Below are 14,520 nucleotides of genomic sequence, written 5' to 3' on the forward strand. Positions count from 1 at the left end.
GAGAAAGTTTGTAGCGGGTCAGGGGAAAAGAGGGAGGAGCATCGGGGATAGTAGCATTAGAAGGGGTGGAAGATGAGGAAATGTTGGACGGGCAAGGAGGCATGTCAGAGTCAAATAGGAATCCTGACTTAATGAAGTGGTGATTTAAAGAGCTCAGCCATGTGCTCCTTGTCAGTAACAACCACATCATCAACATTAAGGGACATGGGCAGCTGTGAGGAGGAGGGTTTATCCTCCAGGTCTTTAACTGTTTTCCAGAACTTCTTGGGGTTAGACCCACAGAGAGAGAACTGCTCCTTAAAGTGAAATAACTTTGGCCATCCGGATAGCCTGACTATCCCTAATTTCAGTCAGCTTCTTTCCTAGCAGCTTGGCAGCTCAGTAGCCCCATTTTATTAAGATTTATATAACAAAATTACCTAGAGATTATTGTCCTTATATTTTTGGTTCCACAAATAGGTCCAGACTGAACACTGCTCACTCAGTTTTGTGCTGGATGGTATTTCCATATTCCGCCGTGTTTCCTCTGCAGGTCTTCGTCTGTTAGAAGTTCCCTTATTGATAATCCTTGGTAGCAATACTCCATTCAGGTAATTTTGTCCAAAATCAAGGTTCTAGGTATGGAATTGTGACTTGGAATGAAGTTTTTGATGTTAGTATCCTGCACAAGTCCCTGTGAAAAAGTTGATCTACATTTATCCAACTGTAGTTACATCTTTTTTGCAGAAGAACTCAGGAGCCCATGCTCTCCGTGTCTGCTCGCTCGCTCTTATTCTGAAACTCAGAAAATATCTATTACAATAAATACAAGGGCTGTGTGCCAATAGGCTTGGATATCCACTATCCTCCTCACCTCACTCCGTTCCAACTATCCTTTCCTCAGCTCAGCTCATTTCCTTATCTCCTTTCCTTCATGAGCACTGAAAGGAGTTGATGATTGAATGTGATATGATGAAAACCAATGCCTTTATCTGAACTTTCTCAGACAAAGATTGAGCCTTGTCCTGGACACAAAAAGATGCTCAATGGAGAATCTCCATTGAAAGTGTTTAGTCCAGGATTACGCTTAATCTGTGTCCAAGAAACAAACTGGCCCGCAACCAAATCTCACTTAGGTCCCCAAAAAAGGTAGGGCCGGCCCTGATGATTGATCTGACTTAGACCTTTAGCACCCATAAATAACAAACAAACAAGAAAGTGGTTTGTCTGTACAGCAGCAAAGAGTTCTCTAACAGACCACTGCTACACAAGCAGGAAACCAACCTAATCAACAACACACATTTGAGACGATGCTGAGAGTTGTGGGACATCTGTTGTGTAAGACAATTATTTTGTTACTACATGTACTTAATAACTTAAGAAACAAATCAAATTTGTAATGTAATGAATGACCTGTTCTTTTTCTAGGTCTCATTATATGCTGTCGGGGAGCTGATGGCTTGACAGGGACACTGGTGGAACTTGGACAGAACACAACCATAAACTGTTCTCTTAACATAGAAAGTGCATACTGGTACATTCAGCACCAACCACAGCCTCCACTGGCCATACTCCGCTCTTTCTCTAATAGTAGTCCTGCTGCTTTTTACTACAATAAGAATTATAGACAGAAATATTCATTAGAAACAGGAAATAGATTGTTCATACAGAATGTAACAGTAGATGATTGTGGAGTGTTCTACTGTGCAAAAAAAGAAGAGGGTAGATTGATATTCAGCAATGGTGCCAGACTCATGACTGCTGGTAAGTGACATTTTATTCAATGATGAATTCCTTTCAATATAACAAATCTTTATTGAAATACATCCAATTTTGAGTATGTACACTCTCAAGCGTATGCAGTCCCAACATTGCATGTGTGATGCACTGTACACCAACTTAATGTACTTTAATTGTAAAGTGGCATTGTGTGGATATCACTACATGCACATTTAATACAGTGATTTTTCCATGTGCATTATTGCACAGATGTTTATGCTGACTATCCCAACCAGACATCCAGCTATCCAAACCAGACATCCAGCTATCCAAACCAGACATCCAGCTATCCAAACCAGACATCCAGCTATCCAAACCAGACCTCCAGCTATCCAAACCAGACCTCCAACTACAGGTCATCATGGGAGAACTGTCTTCTGTTCATTTACAGTGTTTTGAATGTTATTCTGATGGTTATGATCCTGGGTGAGTGAATGGAAATACGAGATTTGAAATATTTTAAAAAAAATTGTTTACAGAGATTTGACATATTGCTTTTGTTTATCAACTTGATATTGACTTTTCCCATTTTGTTGGTTTATATTTCAGTGCTAATCTTGACCTTGCCATGTCAGAACAGGAACTCTCCTTCAAAACTAGCACCAAGACGCCGAGTAGACCAGAGGTAAGTTACTTTTTGTAAAGATCCTAAACAGTTGCATCAGTCTCAGCTAATTTGGACCAATAATTTAGCTTAAAGCTGCAATATGTACTTTTAGGGCTACCCAACAAAATTCACATAGAAATGTGAGTTATAGATCTGTCATTCTCATTAAAAGCAAGTCTAATAAGCATTACATCTGTTCTGTGTGTGCTATTTCTATGCTTCCCATTCTTGAATTGTTCACTTTTTCATAAAACTTGGTAAGTCTACACTTGTACAGTTTGGGGTCCTGAACATTTTCAGATGTGGAGCCATCACAAAAACTCCTCCTGGTGGTCATGGCCGGCATTTTTCTATTCCGCCATAGCTAGACAATGTATTTTCTTTCATATCTGCCAAACATGATAACCAGGGCTCGACATTATTAACATTTGTCCGCTTGGACAAGAAGAATATAGAATTAAATCACGCAAAAAAAAATCACATTATCAAACAACTCGGCTACTCAGATCAGAATTAAATCAGTTCCCTCTGCATGCAACGTGTAACACACTGTCCTCCCAATATCTGCAGAATTTATCAGAGTACAAGAGCCAATTTATGCTTGATGTGAAAATTGAGCTCCGTACTGCATTGTTGTGTGCATCCGAAGCGTTGTAACAATGCGGGGGGCTCCATATAGCGCTGCATTGACATGATTGGTTGACTGTAGGTGGGGGCGGGAGGTCCTGTATAAAACAAAAACTCACTTCCTTGACAACTTCCTTCACAACAGATCTGCTCAACAGCTCTGTGCTGTTCGGCGAAGCGCAAGAAGCATGAATGCCCTGACTTCTGCATAGGCTGTATTACCGTAAATACTGCACGGCCAATGCAGACATCAGATTGACAATGCAGCGCCTTTAATTATTGTAAACTCTAAAAAGAAGGTTCCTGGAGTATTGAAACTGTGGGGGAACCCCAATAAGTTCTTCGAAGAAGCCCTTTTAATAGATCTTCCAACCTTTTGAATAAACTTTTGGGTTTAATTTTTGAATAATAATACGCATAACAATTACACAACATTTTAGTTTCAGTGTTAATAATGATTTTAGTGGCAAAGCAGAATTACAACATCAAAATATGAGGTTAACTCCAAGCAGAGCCCAAAGTATAATGGGGCGGCAGGTAGCCTAGTGGTTAGAGCGTTGGGCCAGTACCGAAGACGTGGATGTCAATTATGGCAGCCCCCCGCACATCTCTGATTCAGAGGGGTTGGGTTAAATGCGGAAGACACATTTCAATTGAATGCATTCAGCTTTTTTTATAGTAATTAAAAAAATAACAGTAACATGCAAAACATAAACATAACAGCCAGAGGGATTCCACAAAGAACAACTGATTAGGTATAGGTATCCCTTGCGTGTTGATGTTCTCTGTCTCCGTAGCCAGAATGATTTTGCAGTTTATGGTGAGCGAACAGGTTTCCTTTTAAACAGTTGCAAGAAAGGTTGCAAGATCGAATCCCCGAGTTGACAAGGTACAAATGTGTCGTTCTGCCCCTGAACAAGGCAGTTGACCCACTGTTCCTAGGCCGTCATTGTAAATAAGAATTTATTCTTAACTGACTTGCCTTGTTAAATAAAGGTAAAATAAAAAAAATAAACCATTATCAAAAAGTTTTTTCTCATTCACCACAAAAACCCAGGTATAACATACCAATTGACATACCTTTGTATGCCTCCTCTTCTGTATATCTACAGACACAAAAGTGAGGAGATCTTTAAATTGTTCAGTTAAGTGCCTGCACCAGCTGTCCTTTCAAATTAAAATCCAAACGTTTGAGTTGGGCAGTTAGGTTCCTGCAAGAACCCCCACCTACTTAGGAGGTTCCTCGATTAACCCCACCTACTAAGTTTCTTCGATTAACTTTGAGGATCTTAGAGAGGAACCCTTGTTGAACCCCTAATTGTAAGAGTGTAGACCTGCATTGACAGGCACAAGCGGGCTTTCAATCATGCAGTCGTGATATGCGTTTTTTTTTTTATCAAAGCGAGCCTAGCCTTGTGCACATTTGTTGATATTCATAGTTAATGAGTTATTTGCCCAGTTATAGCCCATTTGGGGTCTTCAATCAAAATCCTGGAAAAGTCATGGTGTGTGCCACTAGGGCGTAGCCAGAGGAGAGTGAGAGAGAGACATTTGTGCAGCAGGTAAAATAATGATATACAACCGACTAGCTAGCCAATTCAAAACATATTGTGTAGTTTGCCTGGTTTTCTCGCTAGTTAACAATGCATGTATTCATGTCATTGTCCTGTCCTAAAATAACTTTCCACTGGCTCTCGCAAATGGCAGGAACGCAGTTGATACTGGTGCACGGTTGATGTTGATGAAACCAATGCTGCATATTCAGGTTATAAAAACATCTCTCAAGCGCTAAAACTTGAGTAGGATTCTCTATTCAATACTGGACATGTAATTCTGACAAAGTTTTAAAAATATTCTTAGAATGGCCTAATTGACAAGTAACTCCTATGCTGTCAAGAACTCCCCTGAACACTGAATATTTTAACCTTACAAATAGATAAACATCTTATCTGGTTACCTTGCCCACCTTGAACAGAGGTTATCCAAAGCTGTGGATTGTTTGAATGTATTTTGCTCTGTATTTGGTTTGACTTTAAATGTAAAAAAATAAATAAAAGAAGTGATTTATTTGCATTAAAGGCTATATGTAATGATTTGGTTGATATTGCTGTTACTCCCATAAAAATGTTAATACATATCTGGGAATTAAGATATGTACAAACCAAACAGAAAGGGGCATTAATCCCACCACTGATAATGTTAAGAAGAGGCTTGATGCTTGGTTGTTATTAAGGGAGTTGTCTTTAAAAGGTCGTGTATTGCTGTCAAAAAAATTGAAGGATTATCAAGACTAGTATATACTGCAATGGCATTGGATGTTCCCAAAGAAACAATTAAAGAAGTAGACTGGGTGGTTTAAATGGGTGGTTTAAATGTGCTTGATTTTGGTACATCCTATTATCTTTAAAGACTAGAATGATCAAGAATTACATCCAATTTAAAGATAGGATTTGAAATATTATTCCAAATCTTGTTTTTACAAAGGTTGGTGGCATTGAATTTCTCCTAAAATGTAACAGAGCTAAATATAATTCCCCTTAAATTAAACGGTGAAGGAGTACACCATCGTTGTTGATGCAATAGCTACATGCCTTATAAGACGTTTACTGTGGAAATCAGTTTCAGCGTCCTATTAGATGTTTTATGCGTTAAGGATAAAAAGTGTACTAATAATTATATTAGGAAGATGAGTACCGAGCCTTCTTTTCCTCCTGCGAAAGCATACTGGAATTATAGAATTGGAATGCTGTATGGAACTTAAGGAGAACATATTGTGTCACTAACGAAGTCCGTGAAGTGTCTTTAAAAAGTAATAATTTAATATATCCAGTAAACTAGGTACTGACAATTTCAAATTGATATCGATGAAGTGTGTTTTGTCAAATTGAGAATGAAACTACAAGTCATGTGTTCTTTGAATGTATTTGCAGTAAGATCTTTTGGATGGATGTACATTTATTTTTTAGATCAACTGGTGCTAGGGTTCGTCTTGATGGTAAAGGTGTTTTACTTTTGTTTCATGATTTATATCAGATTAAAGAATATACAATGAGTCTGCATGGTAAATATTATTTACAGTACATACATGCAAGTGGGCAAAACCCCCCCTTTTTTTTTTTTTTTATTGAACTCGAATGTTATTTTTAAGTGGTGCATAATCTGAAAAACTGTAAAGCAAAACGAACCCTAATTGCCTGTGAAACCTTGTACATTTTTGTTTACTTATGTATACCCTGTGTGTAAAGTTTTTTATTTGGTAGATTTTTTTGTAACATGTTTGTATATTGTGTTATAATTGTTGTTAATAATAAAAATATATATATTTTAAAAAAATACCTCGCCCACCTTAGCCATTTGATCCCTGGTTCATTGAGTGGGGGAATTATTTTATAAAGACAAGGTTTTTGCTTGTAATTGTAATGTTGCAGGGATGCCAACCATCCTCCTGGTGATTCCAGGAGAGCTACTGGATGTGCAGGCTTTTGCTCCAGCCCTGCTCGAACACACCCCATTGTAAAACATCAGCTGCTCAACATGACCTTGATAAGCTGGTGTGTTCGAGCAGGTGGTGTTTGAGCAGGGTCGCACCTCCTCCGCTATGCAATCTGGTTTCAGAGCTGGTCATGGGTGCACCTCAGCCATGCTCAAGGTCCTAAACGATATCGTAACCGCCATCGATAAGAAACAATACTGTGCTGCCGTATTCATTGACCTGGCCAAGGCTTTCGACTCTGTCAATCACCACATCCTCATCGGCAGACTCAATAGCCTCGGTTTCTCAGATGACTGCCTCGCCTGGTTCACCAACTACTTCTCTGATAGAGTTCAGTGTGTCAAATCGGAGGGCCTGTTGTCCGGACATCTGGTAGTCTCTATGGGGGTGCCACAGGGTTCAATTCCTGGGCCAACTCTTTTCTCTGTATACATCAATGATGTCACTCTTGCTGCTGGTGAGTCTCTGATCCACCTCTATGCAGACGACACCATTCTGTATACTTCTGGCCCTTCTTTGGACACTGTGTTAACAACCCTCCAGACGAGCTTCAATGCCATACAACTCTCCTTCCGTGGCCTCCAACTGCTCTTAAATACAAGTAAAACTAAATGCATGCTCTTCAACCGATCGCTGCCCGTACCTGCCCGCCCGTCCAGCATCACTACTCTGGATGGTTCTTACTTAGAATATGTGGACAACTACAAATACCTAGGTGTCTGGTTAGACTGTAAGCTCTCCTTCCAGACTCACATCAAACATCTCCAATCCAAAGTTATATCTAGAATTGGCTTCCTATTTCGCAACAAAGCATCCTTCACTCATGCTGCCAAACATACCCTCGTAAAACTGATCATCCTACCAATCCTCGACTTCGGCGGTGTCATTTACAAAATAGCCTCCAATACCCTACTCAATAAACTGGATGCAGTCTATCACAGTGCCATCTGTTTTGTCACCAAAGCCCCATATACTACGCACCACTGCGACCTGTACACTCTCATTGGCTGGCCCTCGCTTCATACGCGTCACCATACCCACTGGCTCCAGGTCATCTACAAGACCCTGCTAGGTAAAGTCCCCCCTTATCTCCGCTCACTGGTCACCATAGCAGCACCCACCTGTAGCACGCGCTCCAGCAGGTATATCTCACTGGTCACCCCCAAAGCCAATTCCTCCTTTGGCCGTCTCTCCTTCCAGTTCTCTGCTGCCAATGACTGGAACGAACTACAAAAATCTCTGAAACTGGAAACACTTATCTCCCTCACTAGCTTTAAGCACCAGCTGTCAGAGCAGCTCACAGATCACTGCACCTGTACATAGCCATCTATAATTTAGCCCAAACAACTACCTCTTCCCCTACTGTATTTATTTATTTATTTATTTATTTTGCTCCTTTGCACCCCATTATTTATATTTCTACTTTGCACTTTCTTCCACTACAAATCTACCATTCCAGTGTGTTTTTACTTGCTATATTGTATTTACTTTGCCACCATGGCCTTTTTTTGCCTTTACCTCCCTTATCTCACCTCATTTGCTCACATTGTATATAGACTTATTTTTCTACTGTATTATTGACTGTATGTTTGTTTTACTCCATGTGTAACTCTGTGTTGTTGTATGTGTCGAACTGCTTTGCTTTATCTTGGCCAGGTCGCAATTGTAAATGAGAACTTGTTCTCAACTTGCCTACCTGGTTAAATAAAGAAAAAATAAATTTTAAAAAGCCTGCACACCCAGAAGCTCTCCAGATGGAGTTTGACGGACCACATGTGTTTTACACAGTAGCCCATCAGTGCAGTATTTTACTTTGTGGGGGGTTAAGTGCCTTGCTCAAGGCCACAACGGCAGGAGATACTGTATAATACATGGGATCAGAGACCAGCAGCCTTCCATTGTCAATACCAGTGAAAATAATGAATGTTATTGTGAAGTGGTTCCTTGCATCATACAACACAGGTTTCAGTCACCTTTTTGGCCCATGGCGTTACAGACCTTTTTTGAGGGGACAAGTGACTTGCTCCTCCATATATTTATATATTCTTAAGTCCATTCCTTTACTTAGATTTGTGTGTATTGGGTATATGTTGTGAAATTCTTAGATATTACTTGTTAGATATTACTGCACTGTCGGGGGCTAGAAACACATACATTTGCTACATCCGCAATAACATCTGCTAAACACGTGTATGTGACCAATACAATTTGATATGATTTGAGCCTTCAGAGAAGTGTGTTATTAATGATTAAATCCATTATTTCATTAAAAAAACATGCTGGGTTGCCCCTCCCATTTCTGTCTACCGAACAAATGTAGTTATTCTTATGTATGTTACGTATGTAAGAAGTGTTTTGTAAGGAAGGTCCCTGTTATCTCAACGTTGATAGGCCTGTATTAGTGGTGCGTGGGTCAGTTGTTTGTTCACCCGCACCCACGCAATTTAATAACCCATCTGCAACCGCCCGACTATATGTGATAAAGTGAAAATATGAGATCCTCACCCATCCCAAACCCGCTAATATAGAAAATGCATGTATGCTACAGTCAGAGACCGCAGAAGGATTTTTTTGACGGGGGTAGCAGGATTTGGTTGTTGTTGCCTGATTTTATATGTTTCTGCTTATCATTTCCGACATTTTGGTAGGGTATTTGTACGTCAACTTGTCTGTAATTAGATACTTGCAGCTGTCATTCTCCACTCCTGTTCTCTAGTCAAAATGTAGCCTATGTGTGTAGGCCTATAATTTTACTGCAAGAAATGCTTAATTCTGCAGTAAGAGTTAATAATACGGCTATGTGTGAGGTTATAGACCTCCAGTAAATGTCCAGATATCAGTTTCCATTTAACCCATCTGAACAGTAGGCTACAGTTCCCTTGATGTGCCATAGGTTTATTTGAAATCCCTGTGTTGTGACTGTGGAATTTGTATAGCAGCTTACAATCATCACACATAACACATCCAGCACTGATAGCATCCTCTTTTACCACTTCATCAAATCTTTCCCAAACATTAGGCTACATTTCTGTCTCTTCCATCTCTACTATTTTTATATTCAACTGTCCATTTCGCAGCTTTTCTTTTATTGAATTACACATTGTCCTTTTTGCCTTCTTGGATCAACAACTGTTTCTGCCCTTTGCAAAAGCATTAGGCATGTAGGTTATTTGGCATGATTGGACACACATACAGTTATTTAAGCCTTGGACTTCGCACTAATGCCAGGTAGCCTTAAAACCCCCTCGAGTATATTCAAAGTAACATAATAAAGACATCCCTATCAAAATCCCTAAATTTAAGCTACAGATAAAATACCAGACCATGAGACATCCCGAAAATCGGTCATCTCACCAAAGCTTCTGTAGCATCCGAACAGTTTGGCCTACAAACTAATATGATCACTCTATAGAAAGGGGAGATCCTGAGCTTTCTTATATCTCTTAGATATAGGACAGACACTTCAAAACCTTATTCCTTATGATTTATTTTTTGACTGTCTTTTTTGTTGTTGCCATTTATCAATGCGTTTCTATGGGCTATAGCAGTAAAGGCCAGATGGAATATATTTTTTATTCCTAAAGGGGTCCTACAATTCAAAATCAAATAGCTAAATGATCCATGGTATAACCTTCTTAAAACAATTCCATATGTCAGACTTTTAAAAATTAAATAATGAAAAAGAAACTGATATGTAGCCTATAGATATAAATAGCACAATAATTTTAATTTTTAAAGGTATTTTTTATTTTTACTAAACCCGCCCGTCACCCACCCGCGCTTCATCCAGACAATATTTAATGACCTTAAACCCACCCTTCCCAAGGATATAAACGCAGCGACTGCAGGTTATGAGTCTACCTACGGATCGCTAAACTGTACTGCAAGCGGACTGCTGTACGTCTGATTCCTGCATTACCTTCAGTTACCACAGTTCCAAGTTATACCATGCAGACCGCATCTTTTGGCTAGTTTATATCTTAGAAACAAAGAGTAGGTCTGTAATGTGTTTTGTTGCTTAACAAAGTAATTTTAATGCACAGTAAATTAACAGTTTCTTAGGTTATGATTGGTTGCTCAGCCTTTCTTTTATATTCAGCCAGGCCACTGTGTTTATAACCCTGCTGGTCTCGTTCCCAACCATAACATGCTCTATCACTACTCCACAGGTGCTGGTTGCCGGTTTGTGTGATCCTGTTGATTGGACCCCAAGGTATTCATTTCAAATAGTCACTTAGTATTGTAGTGTCAAATGGATTCATTGGAGGCACATATTTATGTCTCTGTTTTTATGTCTCTGTTCTGAAGTCTCTTCGCAGGTCAAAGTTGAAGGCTTCAAGGGAGATAACGTTATCTTGCCTTGCACATACATTGAGAAGGCGCTTACAAATGTCACAATTTTTTGGGAAAAAGGAGATGATGCGAATGTCTACAGTATTATTGATGGAAAAGCAGATTTGGCCCAGCAATACTCTCAGTTCATCAACAGAACCCATATGTTCTCTAATGAGTGGACAAATGGCAACTTCTCTCTCCTACTGATTGATCTCAATGGCAGGGATAGTGGGATTTATTCATGTTTCATACAAACAGTGAACATTCATCTCGAGGTGGACCTTTCTGTCCAAGGTTTGCAGCTATGATCTTTGTTGGCTCATGTGTTGTATTTACTTCATGTGTTGCATACTTGCAAGTGTAACATAACTGTTTTGATAGCTGCATAGCCTGCATTCATAGACACTTGACTAGACAATTCATAGAGAATGGTCATGATTCAGCTTTTTCTTATCTATACAGTATTGGAATATCCATTAACAGTTAAGAAGTTGATGATACAGTATGATAACACTATGAAAATGTCCCTCTTTATTTTACAGAGAAACCAACTCCTGAGCCTACAAATGGCAGCAGCATGAGCCCCAGAGGACAGAACCTCAGCCCCTTCCTGTTTCTCCTCCTCAGTCAAATGCTCTACCTTCTTTGACCCACAGCATAGAAAGTGGTCATTGTGCCATTTTATGTGGCTTTGTTTTGCAACTTCTGTGTTCAATCGTCTGAAATATCTTTTCTCTCTATGTATGAAATATGAAACTGCAAATATAGGCTACCACTTGCTAGAACTCTTTTTAGACGTGATGAGTAAATGCATAACACTTTTTTAAACCTGGGTAATCTGTGAAATCAAAATAGGAAATAAGTTTGAAATAGGGTTGAAATAGGGTTGAAATAGGGTTGAAATAGGAATGAAATAGGAATGAAATAGGTTTCAAATAGGATTGTGTAGTGTGTCGCTCCTGTCAATACAGCTTCAATTACAAGTCTATTAAAGTATTTTACAGCCAATTGACAGTCGTTTTGGTGAGAACTCGAGATTGAACATAATCGTGTGCTGTTTTTTGTTTCAATTAGCTTTTTCTTTTACTAAGACATTTTCTTTAAGTTAAAGTAAACGTTCACTTCCTCAATACTCGTGAATAAAGTCTGTTGCTATTCCTTTTTGCAAACTATAGTTTGATCATGTTGTAGCACACTCCGTTCAGTCTCTCGGATTCATCACTCACTTCTCACCTGTGGTGCCTGTCCATTCTGTAACATTATCCATTCGCTTATTCATTTTGGTTTCATTTTAAAATGATTGAAGTAAGTGTGTCTTCTGTACTAAAATGTATTTAGAAGGACTGAGAAGCTCAGTTCTGGTGACTTTTCAAAAGGACATTCTACTTCTAAATGAATGAAAATAAAATTATACTGACACCATCTAAAATAAAATGTTCACCTCCAGAAATGAGCCCAATAACGTATTGGTAAGATTATTTGTTGAAATGATTTTAACATATTGGACCATGCATATAGCCTATGCATGGTCCATATTATCAGGTATCATATTCGCAAGTTTTATAAGTAATATCACCTGTAGCCCAACTGATGCAGCAGAGTGGTGATAAATAAATAGGTAAAGCATTGGGTTGCCTATCTGTATTTAACCTATTGGGCTAATCAAAGAAAGAAAGAAAGAAAGAAAGAAAGAAAGAAAGAAAGAAAGAAAGAAAGAAAGAAAGAAAGAAAGAAAGAAAGAAAGAAAGAAAGAGAGAATTATAGAGAGCATACTTAAATTCACACAGGACACCGGATAAGACAGGAGAAATACTCCAGATATAACATACTGACCCTAGCCCCCCGACACATAAACTATTGTAGCATAAATACTGGAGGCTGAGACAGCAGGGGTCGGGAGACACTGTGGCCCCGTCCGACGATACCCCGGACAAGGCCAAACAGGCAGGATATAACATCACCCACATTGCCAAAGAACAGCCCCCACACCACTAGAGGTATATCGTCAACCACCAACTTACCATCCTGAGACAATGTCACGTCCTGACCAGTAAAGGGGTTATTTGTTATTGTAGTTTGGTCAGGACGTGGCAGCGGGGTGTTTGTTTTATGTGTTTCGGTTTTTTTTTTGGTTAATGTTCTATGTTAGTATATTTCTATGTTCATTCTAGTTGTTCTATTTCTATGTTTAGTTTATTGGGTTGACCTTCAATTGGAGGCAGCTGTTCCTCGTTGCCTCTAATTGAAGGTCCTATTTAGTAGGGGTGTTTTTCCATGGGTATTTGTGGGTAGTTGTTCCGTGTGTAGCTGTGTGCCTCACAGGACTGTTTTTCGTTGTTGTTTTGTATTAAGTGTTTATTTAGTTTTTCTTCTAAATTAAAGAAGATGAGCATACACATTCCCGCTGCGCCTTGGTCCCATCCTTACGACGAACGTGACAGAACTACCCACCACCAACGGACCAAGCAGCGGGCCCAGGAGGAGCAACGATCCTGGGCTAGGGAAAGAAGGGAGTGGAGGATGTCATGGACATGGGAGGAGGTAATGGCAGGGGACAAGACCCTGCCATGGAAACAGGTCGAGACAGCAAGGGAGGAATGGCGACAGTACGAAGAGCGAGCCCAATGACGGAAGCACGAGAGGCACCCCCAATAAAACAATTCGGGGGGGCACACGGGTAGTTTGGCTGGGCCAAGGGTGAGCCCTAAGCCAACTCCCCGTGCTTATTATGGGGAGCAGCGGAACATGAGAGCGCCGGTCTATGCGGAAGTGCACACGATCTTGCCCATGCGCACGCACAGTCCGGTGCGAGCGATCCCAGCCCCTCGCAAGTGCCGTGCTAGAGTGGGCATCCAGCCAGGTAGGAGTATGCCTGCGCAGCACATCTGGCCACCAGTGCGTCTCCTAGGCTCAGGCTACTCTGCGCCTGCTCTACGCACGGCAGCCATCAGGCCTCTGCACAGCCCAGTTCGCCCTGTGCCAGCACTCCGCCCGTGCAGGGCTACTGTGACTACCCAGCCAGGACGGGTGGTGCAGGCTGTGCGCTCCAGACCTCCAGTGCTTATTCATGGCCCAGTGTATCCAGTTCCTGCTCCTCGCACTAGCCTTGTGGTGCGCGTCTCCAGTCTGGTACCTCCAGTACCAGCCCCACGCACTAGGCCTCCAGTGCGTCAGCCCAGTCCAGTTTGTCCTGCTCCTGCTCCTCGCACTAGCCCTCTGGTGCGTGAAAATAGTCTGCCGCTCCAAAGCCAGCCCCACGCATCAGGCCTTCACTGCGCAATCCCCGTCCAGAGCTTCCGACGACAGTACCCCGTCCAGAGCTCCCGACGACAGTTCCCCGTCCAGAGCTTCCGGCGACAGTGCCCCGTCCAGAGCTTCCGGCGACAGTGCCCCGTCCAGAGCTTCCGGCAACAGTGCCCCGTCTAGAGCTTCCGGCGACAGTTCCCCGTCTAGTGCTTCCGGCGATGTCCTACAGTCCAGAGCCTGCAGAGACGGCCCACAGTCCGGAGCCTGCCGAGACGGCCCACAGTCCGGAGCCTGCAGAGACGGCCCACAGTCCGGAGCCTGCAGAGACGGCCCACAGTCCGGAGCCTGCAGAGACGGCCCACAGTCCGGAGCCTGCAGAGACGGCCCACAGTCCGGAGCCTGCAGAGACGGCCCACAGTCCGGAGCCTGCAGAGACGGCCCACAGTCCGGAGCC

The 14,520-nt window shown here is 41.4% G+C and overlaps 1 protein-coding gene across 3 annotated transcripts; it reads left to right on the forward strand.

The window, feature by feature from the left end:
* The first annotated feature begins 1,160 nt into the window (after positions 1 to 1,160).
* On the forward strand, positions 1,161 to 12,273 carry LOC106575662 (uncharacterized). 3 transcript variants are annotated; one of them, XM_014152284.2, is made up of 7 exons: positions 1,162 to 1,317; positions 1,408 to 1,743; positions 1,969 to 2,184; positions 2,308 to 2,383; positions 10,655 to 10,698; positions 10,794 to 11,114; positions 11,363 to 12,273. In XM_014152284.2, the coding sequence occupies exons 1-7, from the start codon at positions 1,290 to 1,292 to the stop codon at positions 11,467 to 11,469; spliced, it is 1,128 nt and encodes a 375-aa protein (XP_014007759.2). In that variant the 5' UTR covers positions 1,162 to 1,289; the 3' UTR covers positions 11,470 to 12,273. The 3 variants fall into 3 exon arrangements, with proteins under 3 accessions (XP_014007760.2, XP_045555165.1, XP_014007759.2); XM_014152285.2 differs by lacking the exon at positions 10,794 to 11,114 and having other exon boundaries at positions 1,161 to 1,317; positions 1,969 to 2,113; XM_045699209.1 differs by lacking the exon at positions 11,363 to 12,273 and having other exon boundaries at positions 1,161 to 1,317; positions 1,969 to 2,113; positions 10,794 to 11,036.
* The last annotated feature ends 2,247 nt before the right edge of the window (positions 12,274 to 14,520 follow it).

Source organism: Salmo salar, chromosome ssa17, assembly GCF_905237065.1.
Source record: "Salmo salar chromosome ssa17, Ssal_v3.1, whole genome shotgun sequence".
Classification (NCBI taxonomy): domain Eukaryota; kingdom Metazoa; phylum Chordata; class Actinopteri; order Salmoniformes; family Salmonidae; genus Salmo; species Salmo salar.

Bases quoted from the DNA above. Each gene is read 5' to 3' on its own strand.
- LOC106575662 (XM_014152284.2), top strand. From the start codon at position 1,290: ATGCTGAGAGTTGTGGGACATCTGTTGT. The intron at 1,318-1,407 runs GTAAGACAATTA...TTCTTTTTCTAG, and splicing joins AGTTGTGGGACATCTGTTGT to GTCTCATTATATGCTGTCGG. The intron at 2,185-2,307 runs GTGAGTGAATGG...TTTATATTTCAG, and splicing joins TCTGATGGTTATGATCCTGG to TGCTAATCTTGACCTTGCCA.